Source organism: Cygnus atratus, chromosome 24 (genome assembly GCF_013377495.2).
Source record: "Cygnus atratus isolate AKBS03 ecotype Queensland, Australia chromosome 24, CAtr_DNAZoo_HiC_assembly, whole genome shotgun sequence".
NCBI classification, from domain to species: domain Eukaryota; kingdom Metazoa; phylum Chordata; class Aves; order Anseriformes; family Anatidae; genus Cygnus; species Cygnus atratus.
In genome coordinates this window covers 2,621,088-2,633,287 of record NC_066385.1, presented here as the reverse complement: position 1 = coordinate 2,633,287, position 12,200 = coordinate 2,621,088, and the positions used below count along the sequence as shown (strand labels likewise).

General features: G+C 58.0%; 1 protein-coding gene across 2 annotated transcripts in view; it reads left to right on the top strand.

The window, feature by feature from the left end:
- The window catches only part of CDK18 (cyclin dependent kinase 18), a 34,012-nt gene extending 25,544 nt beyond the window's left edge, over positions 1-8,468 (top strand). For both annotated transcript variants that reach the window (XM_035561460.2, XM_035561458.2), the window contains exons 5-16: positions 750-806; positions 1,038-1,152; positions 1,297-1,391; positions 1,477-1,539; positions 1,674-1,797; positions 2,035-2,155; positions 2,432-2,529; positions 2,747-2,852; positions 3,069-3,111; positions 3,622-3,712; positions 4,052-4,129; positions 4,442-8,468. In XM_035561460.2, the coding sequence (XP_035417353.1) occupies positions 750-806; positions 1,038-1,152; positions 1,297-1,391; positions 1,477-1,539; positions 1,674-1,797; positions 2,035-2,155; positions 2,432-2,529; positions 2,747-2,852; positions 3,069-3,111; positions 3,622-3,712; positions 4,052-4,129; positions 4,442-4,476 (1,026 nt within the window). In that variant the 3' untranslated portion in view covers positions 4,477-8,468. The remainder of the gene's footprint in view (positions 1-749; positions 807-1,037; positions 1,153-1,296; positions 1,392-1,476; positions 1,540-1,673; positions 1,798-2,034; positions 2,156-2,431; positions 2,530-2,746; positions 2,853-3,068; positions 3,112-3,621; positions 3,713-4,051; positions 4,130-4,441) is intronic.
- The last annotated feature ends 3,732 nt before the right edge of the window (positions 8,469-12,200 follow it).

Below are 12,200 nucleotides of genomic sequence, written 5' to 3'. Positions count from 1 at the left end.
CGCACAAACCTGGTGTCCTGTTTGCAAATGTGCACGCGCGTGTCCTGCTGCCCCGGAGCGCTCAGTGGCACGGTCACAGTGGCGAGGTGTCGGCAGGTGTCTTCAGATCTGGTGTGCCTGTTGTGGGGAGGGAGGAGAGAACGGCAGGGTTTGTTATTTAAGCTTCAGGAGCTAGGATTTCCCTGGGCTTTGGGCCTGTAGTGCTGGGAACCGTCCCCTGCCTTGGCACGTGAATGACCCGGACTAACCGAGGAGGTGTCTGTGTGCCCACAGAGAAGTGCAGCGTAAGGGGTCTGCTAGGAGTGAAACCTAAAGCCCTTGCCTTGTGGTGGTTGCCCTTTCTTTCACTGGGTACAGGAGAGCAGGTCCCAGCAATACATTAACAAGTCACTGTTCCAAATGGGGAAATGTCCCTTTCACGCTTGATTTGAGGAGCAGAGAAGTGAGGGGAGTTACAGTACAGAGCAGCACGTAGGAAAGCACTCAAGAAAAGGGCTGGGTGCTGGCCGCAGGATCCCACCGGGCTTCTCCGATGGAAAGGGCATCATCAGCTCTTTGCGATCGGCTGTGGAGGTTTTCTGAAGGATCTCATGCTCGCCTGCACCGCTTCTGCAGGACACAAATCCACATCGTGCAGTCACCTGCCTCGATCAATCTGCCTCTGAAATAATCATGGCCCCGCGTCCTTGGGCGCTCATCCTTCCCTGGAGGAGATCCCTCCCAGTGATGTGTTACTTTTTCTCTTACAGTCGGATATCGGGTTCGGGAAGCTGGAGACCTATGTTAAATTGGACAAACTGGGAGAGGTAAGGAGATGCTGAAACCCCCTCAAGGATTTAAATTAGGTTAGAAGGACCGCTGAAGGGCAGACTGGAGCCAAATATCTTTAATACCTAGCACTGTTCAGACCAAGTCTTGCTATGGGCTTGAGCCCTTTAGCTTCAAATTATCCTTTCTGCAAATGGTACAGAGTATGTCACCATTGTGCCACCCCGATAAATGGCCCGCATGCCCTCCATTTCCTCCCTCTCCCCCAGGGCACTTACGCCACCGTCTTCAAGGGGCGCAGCAAGCTGACAGAAAACCTCGTTGCGCTGAAGGAGATCCGCCTGGAGCACGAGGAAGGGGCGCCTTGCACGGCCATCCGGGAAGGTGAGGGCACGGGGGGGCTCTCCCTGATCACGGCCCTGGTGAGCAGTGCCGGGCCCCCCGCTGGCTCGGTGCGGGTGGACCAGGGGCGTCCCACCATCGTGGTGCCCGGGTCCTGATGCCCCAACCCACCTCTGCTTCCCCCAGTGTCGCTGTTGAAGAACCTCAAGCACGCCAACATCGTCACCCTGCACGACATCATCCACACGGAGCGCTCCCTCACCCTCGTCTTCGAGTACCTGGTGGGTCCCGGGGGGCGCTGCGCTCCTGCAGGCGGGTAGCAGGGGGCCAGGGGACGGAGAGGCCGATGGGTGCTTCTCGTTGCAGGACAATGACCTCAAACAGTACCTCGATAACTGCGGGAACCTGATGAATGTGCACAACGTGAAGGTGAGCCAGGCCTGAACATCTCTATGAGGTGTCTCCAGCTTCCAGGGGTCTTCCCCGGCCATAAGTCTGGGAGTCCCTTGGCCTCTTGCTGCCTGTGCCCCAGGGCTGAGCGCCAACCCCTTCTGCCCCCGCAGATCTTCATGTTCCAGCTGCTGCGGGGCCTGGCCTACTGCCACGGGAGGAAGATCTTGCACCGAGACCTCAAGCCCCAGAACCTGCTCATCAACGAGAGGGGAGAGCTCAAGCTGGCTGACTTCGGTCGGTGGGGCAGGGGAGAGGCAGAGGCCGCGCGGTCTCTGGCAGCAGCTTGGAGCGGGGAGGGATGGGGGGGACCTGCATGAGCAGCTCAGGACCCCCCCACAATTCTGTGTGTGCTCCTGAAGCTGGCTCTGCCTGGCTGCTGCTTTCTACCTGGCAGAGTTCGAAGCACCTCTGGGGAAAACGCGGCCCCGCAAGAAGGCGCCGCTCCTTCATGCCCACCCCTCTCGTCCTCAGGGCTGGCCAGAGCCAAGTCGGTCCCCACCAAAACCTACTCCAACGAGGTGGTCACGCTGTGGTACCGGCCCCCCGACGTCCTGCTGGGCTCCACGGAGTACTCCACGCCCATTGACATGTGGTGAGCCACTGCTGCCAGCTGAGTGTCCCAAGGGGCTCCGAGCCCCCGCGTCGGGTGTTGCCATCCCGTTGGTGGTGCGGCGCCGCACGTGCCCACAGCGTTGGGTGCCCAGAGGGTGGTGGGCTCTTCCTGATGCCAGGCTGTGTTCTGCATCCCCTGGGGCTCCTTGCTGTTCGTGTCAGAGCTGATTTCCCTTCCCCAGCAGCCCCAGTCCTGCTTGTGGGGGCATCCTTGGGGCTTCTCCCTCACTAACGCCACCGCTCCTGCTGCGCTTAGGGGTGTTGGCTGCATCCACTACGAGATGGTCACTGGCCGGCCCATGTTCCCCGGCTCCACGGTGAAGGAAGAGCTGCACTTGATCTTCAGGCTGCTGGGTGAGTCTTCTGCTGTCTCCCAAACGCCCACTTGAGGGCAGCGGCTGACTGTGGCAGCGGGGCCGGGGCGCAGCCTCGGCCGCCCGCGGGGGAGCTGGCACGGCGCTGCCGGCCGGGGGCAGAGGGTGCTGGGGGTGCAGGGGGCTGCAGGGGGCTGCCATGGCTCTTGGCCCCACAGCTGGTGAGCACGACAGGTTTCCCTCTCTCCCCCTCCCAGGAACCCCAACAGAAGACACGTGGCCGGGAATAACATCCAACGAGGAGTTTAAGGCTTACAACTTCACGCAGTACCGAGCCCAGCCGCTAATAAATCACGCCCCAAGGTACCTCCCGCAGCACCAACGCAGAAGGCACGGTGGGCTTGCATGGGGTGTAAACGGAAGCTGGGGACACCGCTGTCATCTCCTCGATGTGGTGCTGGCAGCAGCTGAATGCAGCCACGTGCCGGAGGTCCCAGCTGCCCCGTGTCCCCTGCAGGGACTCTGACAACGTGTCCTGGGTGCAGTAATGCTCCACTTTTTATTTCCTCCTTTCCTCAGGCTGGAATCAGAAGGCATTGACTTGCTGATGAACCTCCTTCTGGTAAGTGGTAGAGCGGCCCAGGTGGCTGCCGAGGGGCTCTGGTGGCGCGAAGTGCTCCGGCTGCCTTCGTGCTGATTTCGGAGTCAGGCAGGAGAGGGGCTGCGAGTGCAGAATGAGCCCTGTCTGTACAGCAGCAGTCTGGTGGATGCTGTCCCAAACCACTTCCCACCAGGGTGGTGAGCCATCCTTCACCCGCTGTCCTCTGGCACAAAAACCAGATAGGTGTGATGTGGGCAGTGCACTCCCATGGTCACACCGTGTGTGGTGTCCCTTGTGCCCATGCCAACAGCACTGGTGGCTGCCTGCGTGCCCCAGTGGTGTGCACAGCGTTTGGACGCGCCGTCACCCAGGCAGCACGTGAAACTGCTTAGGCGCACACCTCGCACAGGTGTGTGCACGGCGTATGCAGGCACACCGGTGTACACACACCCTGTGTGGTACACACCCCACCAAATGCCATTTTGCACGCGCAGTGTGAATGTAACCGCCTTTCTCTGGGTCTTTCTGCAGTACGAAGCCAAGAGCCGGATTTCGGCGGAGGCAGCCTTGCGGCACCCTTACTTCAAGAGCCTGGGCGAGCGGGTGCACCTCCTGCCTGACAGTAAGCGTGTGCTGCCCTCGGCCCAGGGGACGTGGAGCAAGGCGGCTGTGCGGCCTGGGGGTTGTGGTTGGCAGCCTGAGGGTGGTGGTTTGCAGCCAGGTCTTTTCGGTTGCTGCTTGCCTTTGCTTGCTCAGAGGAGCCGAGCGCTGCTGCAGCAGGGTGGGGTGGGAGCCTGGGGGCTGCGAGAACAGAAGTGTTTTGGGGCAGGGTGACTTAGAGCAGGGATGAGCCCAAGAGGAAGGCTCTGCAGAGGCGCAGCGCTGCACTGCCCTCCCTCCTGCTCGCCCCATCCCATCAGCCGGCCGGACTGACCCCTCTCTCTCTGCCCCCTCTGCCCAGATGTCTCCATCTTCTCCCTGAAGGAGATCCAGCTTCAGAAGGACCCTGGCTACCGAGGCTCAGCCTTTCAGCAGTCAGGTAGGTCTGGGGAAGCGGCACTGACTCCAGTCCTGGATGGTACCACAGGCTGCGCTGGCACTGGGGTTACTCCCAGTGGGTACCCACGTAAGAGAAAACCAAACCTGTTCCCTGCTTTAGTCCACAAGTTACCTCTGAAGCATCCTCACTCATCACCTGTTGGTACCTAAGTCACACCTAGGTGCCCTGGGGCACAGCTCCCTCCTTCACACGACCTCGGGCTCTCAACCCATGGAGCACCGCAGGGCTTGGTGCCCACCGAGCACCACTCACGTCTGACCTGCCTGACCCTCGTCTCTCTGTCTTCCTCAGCCCGAGGGAAGAACAGGCGGCAGAGCATATTTTAAACCCGGACCTCGTGTTCCCCTCGTCACCATGGAGATCAGAGCACTGAGAAAGGAGATGGCAACACGCTCCCACCCGCCCCACTGCAGCACTGCCGACCCCAGCAGGACGATGCTGATGAAGCGCCCTTGGCCACAGGCTCTCCCCACCTGTCCCCACAGCCCCCAGCAGCCGCTGTTGGTGGACCTGTGGCCTTTTCCCCCACTTGTTCTCACGTTGCCCCTGCCGGACGCGAGCTGCCACCTTCCCTGCAGGTGCTGCAGTGAGCAGCTGCCCTGGCATTGCCCAGGATCGTGCCCTGCCCTGGGGGAGCCGCTCGCTGCGCGCGGGGCTGAGCTGGGCACAGGGAGGTTTGGTGAGCAGAGGGTGGTGTCTGCAAAGCTGCATCACGTTCGGCTCAGGCAGGCATTTGTGAAGATGTACCTTTGCTCAGACAACCTGCTCTGCACCCCCATGCCTCGGAGAGACGCCGTGCAGTCACATTACGAGCTGGGGCATCGCCCAGCCCGGCACCGGAGAGACCGCAGCTGAAGCACGAGCCCGGGGCAGCCCCCTCCTCCTGCGCCCTTGCCTCTGCCTGCGCAACCTCTTCTTCTCTGCCCATCTTCAGTACCTGGATCCTGACAAGGGGGGAGCAGCCGGAGCAGAGGGCTTCGCGTTGCCTCCCCCAGCATCCCCCTGTCCTTGCCACCACTGCGTTCCCCGCTTCGGCTCCGAGGACAGGACACCACTCCCAGCGCCGTCTCAGGAGCGCGTCTGCCCCCGTGCCAGCGCTGAGCCCCGCGGCGGAGCCGAGCCGCGCAGCCTCGCCGCACCCAAGTGTTGCGCACACCCACTGCAGTGCTTTTCTACCCGGAGGAAGGGGGAGAGGTGCCAAACCTCCCACAGCTCAGCTGTGGGGACCAGAAATAGACCCGGGGAGAAGCAAATCATCCCTCGAACCTTCTTGCCTGGCCTCGCCGTGCGTAGCCAGCACCACGTCGCAGCAGCCCTGGCTCAGACGGCCGCTGCGGGACCGAGGCGCGTGCGGAGATTTGAGCGCACTCGGCTGGCCGAGGGCTGCTCCTGGTGCCAAACTGAGCACATCGGGAGCCTGCCAAACCCAGCCTGAGCAAGGAAGCCCTGCTGCACCTCTTCCCCGCAGCCTGCCACCAGCCTGAAATGTCTTCAGGTGTGCGAGCACTGCGGGAGGTCTCCTCTCTGTTTGATATCCACGTCCCTTTCGTGGCTCTCCCTGATGACCGGTCCTCCCACCCATGGGTCCTCAAGCCCTTGGACACGGCTGGGACTCTCTGGTGGGTGCTGTGACTGGTGCTGGGCCCGGCGGGACGTGCCCATGTCCTAACCTGCCGCCCTGCCAGGGAGAGCAGCGCTCGGGGGACGCCGCTGACTGCTGCACGCCGCTGCCTCCCCACCGAGCACTCGGAGCTCTCTTTCCTTTCCACTCTGCCATGCGTGCGGGATTTCTTCTGTGATCCTCTGCGAATGCAAAGCGTGAGGATAAAGGAGGAGACCCCGGGGCTTCCGGAGGCGCCTCCTCCCCGTGCCAGTGCTCGCCGCGACACCCCCTGCGCTCCCCCCATCAGACCAAAGCTGTTAAGTCGGGTTTGTCCTAGACAAGCATCCAGACGTCTGCATTGTTTGAGGTTTGCCCATCCCTGCTCGGTTCCCTTCTCGGTATGTCCAGCATACAGCAGGCTGAATAGTTCATTAATTGTTTCCATTTGATAGGGAAGAGCATGAATAGCCATCAGCCACCAGTGACGCATTTCGCCCTGATGTGAGGGCAGGGTTTTGCCTGGTTTCCTACACCCTGCTCCTGCTGCAAGGGGCTTGTCGGTAGGCAGGCTCGCAGAGGGAAATGTTGGCTGGAGTAAGTCTCAACTCTCACGGTGTCACCTTTTCTTTCACAAAAGCATTTAGATGGAAGTTTCCTCGGCATGGCAGGGATCCGTGGTGCAGAAATGCCAGCTCCTGGCCCGAAATTGGCCACTCAGCTGGCGGCCAGCTCACGGGCACCGCATCCCCTGTGCCCCTGCCTGTGGGTACCTGCAGGTACCTGGCTGAAGGGTGCTGGTGTGCCTGGGTCCCTGAGCACAGATCGGAGCCAGGGAGCAGCAACCCTCTCCTCCTGCTCTCAGGAACCCCATTCAAGATGTGCTTGACTTGTCTTTGGGAAGTTTTCTTGCCTGAAAGCTGAGCCCCTGGGAAATGAGTCCCAGCAGTGCTCGCCCCATAGGACAGGCATCCCGCCGAGCGGCAAGGTCACCCAGGGCAGTGGCTGGAGAGAAAGGTTGGGAAAAGCCCAGCACTGACCGTAGACAGGGCTGCCTTATCTGGGATCAGATACCGAAGACAAAGGGCCTGCTAGCTGCTGTTTATCCTTTCACAGCCTTTGCCTTTCCTCTTACAAATCCTCCCCAGAGGAGCTCTTTGTGTGGAGGCGCTGTTATTTATTAGCCCCGCGCACTGCTAGCAGCCCAAATTTCAGATAATCCCTTTTGTCCCGCTGCCTTTAGAGGGCATTTGATTCCGATTCAGGAGGACGATAGCGTGCGTAAATATTTGGTACCCCACCGAGCAAGGTTTGAGTTACGAGCGCCCGCCGCTGCCCTGCCTGCATGTGGCGGCCGCCGTGTGATGCCCGCGCTCCTGCCACGCGCTGCCCGCTGCCAGGAGGCCAAATCCCCTCCAGGAGAGGAGTCACAGCCCCCCGAGGGCAGGAGGGGGGGGTCCGGCTGGGTTTGTGAGGCTGGAGAGCCCCCAGGTTCCTGGGGAGGGACCTGCAGCGCTCGCCCCCTCCTGCCGCAGCTCCCCACGGGCAGCCCTTCCCTGCGCCGGGAGCGCCAGCCGGCTCCGGAGATGGATGTTTAAAGTAGCGCTGATGAAAATGCTGGGAATGTCTGTGGCTCGCTGGAATTTTTGTCATTTCGTGGGTTCTCCCGGCCGCCACTTTGCAGAGTAGCTGGCACCCATCGCCGATTGGGAGTTTTGACAAAAGGAAGCTGTTGTTTTGTCTTCCAGACATTTTTTTCTTGCCTGTTTTTTTTTTTTTTTACCAGTTATTGTGGAAAATGGAGTTTTGGCTGTGCTCTCAGGAAAGGGCCTGTTATTGCATCTCTCCAGCTGATAGCTGGTTAAAGAAACGTAAGTAATGTGCAAAGCAAGGTCCACGTTACAGGGCAACAATAAAACTCTGGGGCAGCGCGGCTGCATGTCACTCTCTCCACACACACGCTCACGCCTTTCCTGGCCCAGCCCTTTGCAGATCTATGGCAAGATTTTAAATAACAAACCTGCATTGTATCGTGGAGACTAAGAACAAAATAAGGGGATTTTTTTTCCTCTCCCTTACACACGATGAAAAAAAAAAAAGAAAAGAAAATAACAAGGCCATTTTCCCAAGCTTCTCACATGTTTTTTGTTTGATTTTGTTTTTCCCATGGCTTATCTTCAGTCGGAAGCCGGGCTGGCGTAAAGCAGGAGCCCGGAGCTCCCAGGGGCTGGAGAGGTAAAGGCAGGTGGGAAAAAGGCACTGGGCACAAAAGCTCTGACGCCTCCTTTCTGGTCTCTTCATTGCCTGCCTTCCTCCTCTGCACCACGCTTGTCGTACAGCAGGAGAAATCTACCCAAGTGGCCAGGATACACGTACTGTGAATGTTCTCTGGTGTGATTCATCTGCAGAATACCGATAATATATTTAACTCGTGTTGTACAAACAAAAGACGCGTTTTAAAAGAAATGATTTTAAAGATTTATTCCAAAAGAAGCAATGAATTTTTTTTTACGAAAGTTTTTTCTGGAATAAATGGAGAGGTGAAAAAAGAAAAAAAAAAAGAATAAAGGACTGTATCCATCTATCAATCGCGTGTCTGAATGTTTTATACAAAGACTTCGATTTTTGTATTTCAGACGTGACATAGACTATTTTGTGATGTGCTCATTTTCTTGCTAAGGCTTCTATTACAGTTGTATTGTGAATGCTCCAAAGCCAAGCTTGAAAAATAAACTTTATTGAGTACAGGGTAGTTTTGTACGGGATATAATTTTTCTCTTTCTCTCTTTTTTTTATTCTACTTTTTTTATTTTTTGTAGGGGAAGGTTCTGCTTTGGTTTTGAGATTCAGCTGGGTGACCCCAACGTCTGAGGCATGCATGGGTGGCAGGGGAACTTCAGCCGAACAGCCCGGGCTGGCGCTGAGTTAACCCCCAAGGAGTTTCCCTCTACCTGACCTTTGCAGGAGGCTGAAACGCGGCACCTCAGGAACTCGTGCGCAATAGGAAATGTTTCTATAGTCCCTTGTGTGGATCCTAAAGCCCTAAACAAATATTGCCATAAGTTAATCAGGCAGATAAACCACAGGGCAGCCGTGCCCGGCCCATGGCTGCAAAGTGACTCAAGGGCAGAGCCAGGGAAGGGACAAGGGAGACCTGTTTCCCACTGCTCTGGCAGCTAAAAATCCCCAAGATTAGGCCTATCCAGCACAACAATCCCTGTGGGTACCTGCAGTAAGGAAGCTCCAGCCACCCAGGTCGGGGAGACATGGGGAGAGCCAGGGCTGGAGCATGGGTGGTACCTGTGGGATTTTTGGGGCCAGGCCCATGGTGTGAGCCCACAGACTATGTGCGGTGGGGCTGGGGAAGGGACAATGCCCCCATTTCCCCCTGGGCTGCACCTTGGGCCAGCGCCCAGCCCTCCTGAGTCACGCTCAGGCTGCGGTGCGGGCAGGTCCCGGTGGCAAGCTGTTTGCTGAACCTGCTCCTCCCTCAGCTCGTTCCTGAGTCCCGTGGTGCCAGGTCAGGGGGAATGCGGCCGAGCAGCCACAACCACATCCTCGGCACGGCGGGGCCGGATGCGCCCAGCTGCCTCAACAGCCAGCACCGCTCCTGCCCACAGCTCCTCATCCCTTAGGGCAGCCTCCTGCCTCGCAAGGGCGTGCACACCGCGGTGCTCGCTGGCTGCTCCCCAGATCTCGTGGCATGCCTGGCCACAGGGATGTGACCCTGCTGCTCATGGGGAGGTCGGCTACGTGTCCTTAGGGTGCAGGTGCGTTCCAGGAGGCCTGCGTGTCACCGGCGCTGGTGCAGGTCGCAGCCCGCCCGCCCTCCTCTGCAGCACTTTTGGCACGGCGAAGGAGGAAGCGCGTTGATTGCAGCCAAATTGGAGTGGGCGTGTGGAATTGTTACACGTAGGTGAGCGCTTCCTCCCTGCTGCCACGTGTAGTACCTGATCTGTAACAGCTGGGCCGAGATCTCAGGATAATGCTTGACCTAAAAGTGGAGCCAGGCTCTCCAACTCCCCCAGCATGCGGTGAAACTCCTGACCCCAACACGCACGAGGTGAGTACCTCCCTGGTGTGCTGCCATTCCAGCCGGATTGCTGAGCATCTTACACCGCAGCCTAGGACAATTCAGCCCTTCCTATGGACAGTTTGTGCCGCAGTGCAAGAAGCATCCCATCTCTCCTCAGTAGGGTTCAGTGACTCAAGGTGTTTCCCAGAATGTCCTAAGAGAAGTGATGCTGGCACCACAACAGCAAAGCTGGACAAAATCGAGCTTCTGGGTTGCTGCTCAGTCACAGCAAAGCAGGACTGATGGTGGTAAAGAAGCAGTTGCTCCATCGGCTGAAAGGACTAACTGATATTATGCGGAAAAATCTGTGCCGTGCCTCTCGCTGCCCCAGGAAGAATGTGTGAGCGCACAGGAAGCAGAAGGAAGGTGTTTCTCCAACACCGCTCGGATCTTTGGAGCAGCGCTGGCTTGCAGTGACGCTGCTGTCTGTAGGCATGCGGCTCCGCTATTTGCTCATTCATGATTTCACTTTGCAGTTTGCAGCAAGCACAGAAATGTGGGTGTTTAACTCACTGCAAGTACAACATTGACTTCAGTTTGGAAAACAGCCTAAAGAGCCTCCTCACGAAGCTAATTCTGGTGTTGCATATACTCAGAGTCCTGTGGCTTGAATTTTTATGAGCTGCTACTGAGGAGCTGGGTTTCAGTACGTGGAGCCAGAAAGGATCTGTGTGTTCTTCTGCTGAGTAACCCACCTACGCTTCGGTTTTTATTTGCAAGCATATCTTGCATGATTTGTGTTATCCCTGATGAAACAGCCTGATATTCCTGGAAGCCAGCGCACTGGCATTTACGCCACTGCTTAGCAAAGCGGGGTCAGGTGCTGTTGCTGGGACAGGGGCCGTGCTAGCATTTGTAGCCTCTGGCACTCGGATGCTGCCTTTTCGTCAAGCTGGGGATGCAATGAACTTGCCAAGGCGGGGAGAGCGTTGCTCAGCCATTTCATAGTTGGGGAAGGCGAGGCCCAGCGAGCTGATGCTATCAAGTGATGGTGAGACAGCCATGGCAGCTGGGAGGACAGCACAGATTTCCTGCCTGCCTGGCGCTGTAAAACTGCTCCGTGCTGAAGATGTAGTGCATCTGGCCATCCATAAGAGATTGGCGTCCTTGCCTGCCATCTGGCATCGCTAAAATGAAGTTTTACCAAGTTCAGAGTGGCCCAAATCAGGTCACTGTCAGCAGAAGAAATGTGGTCACTTCAGGTTTCATAAAAGCAGAGCATTCCCAAGCTCTCCCAGGGGACCTGCAGGGTACGTGTAAAATATGTGATGACTTATAGTACCGTAGGCTTCAAAGGAAGGCTGGAGCTTGGCCCCTTCTGCCCAGACACACCTGGAGCTAACCAGAACAGGGCCATGGGGTGATGAGGAGCTGTGAGGAGCAGGTGAAGCCCTGCAGCCCTTTTTGGGGGCTTGGTACCTGGTGTGAGGAAGAGAAGGATCTGCTGCATCGTGCAAGGAACCCCAGCTCCATGCACTGGAGCCCTTATCAACGCCACCCTGCTTCCCCCGGGGCTTTTATCCCCACGTATGGATGGGGAAAGAGAATCTGAAGCGGTCTGCAGCGCGTGGCTTTCACTCGGGGCCCTGTGCACCAGGCACCCATCCTGCCGTGGGTGCTGCTAAGGAGATGGTTATCACCTAATGACAAAACCCTCTTTCCGGCCGTGCCTTTGACTCACTCAGTGTCTGTCAGCAAATGCCTGCGTTCCTTTCTAGCCCTATTTCCCCGTGGGTGAAGCAGGATAACAACACTGCCCCGTGCCTCCAGGCAGCTGAGCTTGATTGCTCCTTGGTTTCAGGTGCGTGGAGCCACAGGTCTCCCATCAGGGCAATTGGGGCTTCACCTCCCACCCTGCCACTGCCCACGGTTTGTTCATTTGTTCGCTGTGCTGGTGGGAGAGGGCCTGATCCTGCCCTCCTTACACCAGGAAGGCTCCCGCAGATGCCACGGACAGAGAAGAATTAGGACTCGGATGCAATTTGGATTAGCTAAACATTAAGCTATGTCCAGGTGGAAAGGAGCACCCAGGGCCCCGGAGCAGCATTCCTGAGGTCACGGGACAGGGGAGCAGCGAGCGGGGTCCCCGGCACAGGGAGGAACCGAAGGGGCTCAGGGCTGCAGCCGGCCCTCTGCCCTGGCCCGGCTCCAGCGACTCCGGTTTGCCTGGAAAGAGCATTCTAAAAACGGCCAGTCTTCCCCTAAAAGTAGGTGAAATATTTATAAACCCAGCCTCTAGAGGAGACCTTTTGCGTAAGCATCAGCCGCTCCGGCTTCCAAACGCACGCGCTCCCCAAAAGCCAGCTCGCTTGGAGAAGGGGCAGAGGCGACAAGAGGGTGGCAGGGGGACAGCGGGTGGCAGCTCCGGGGGCCGG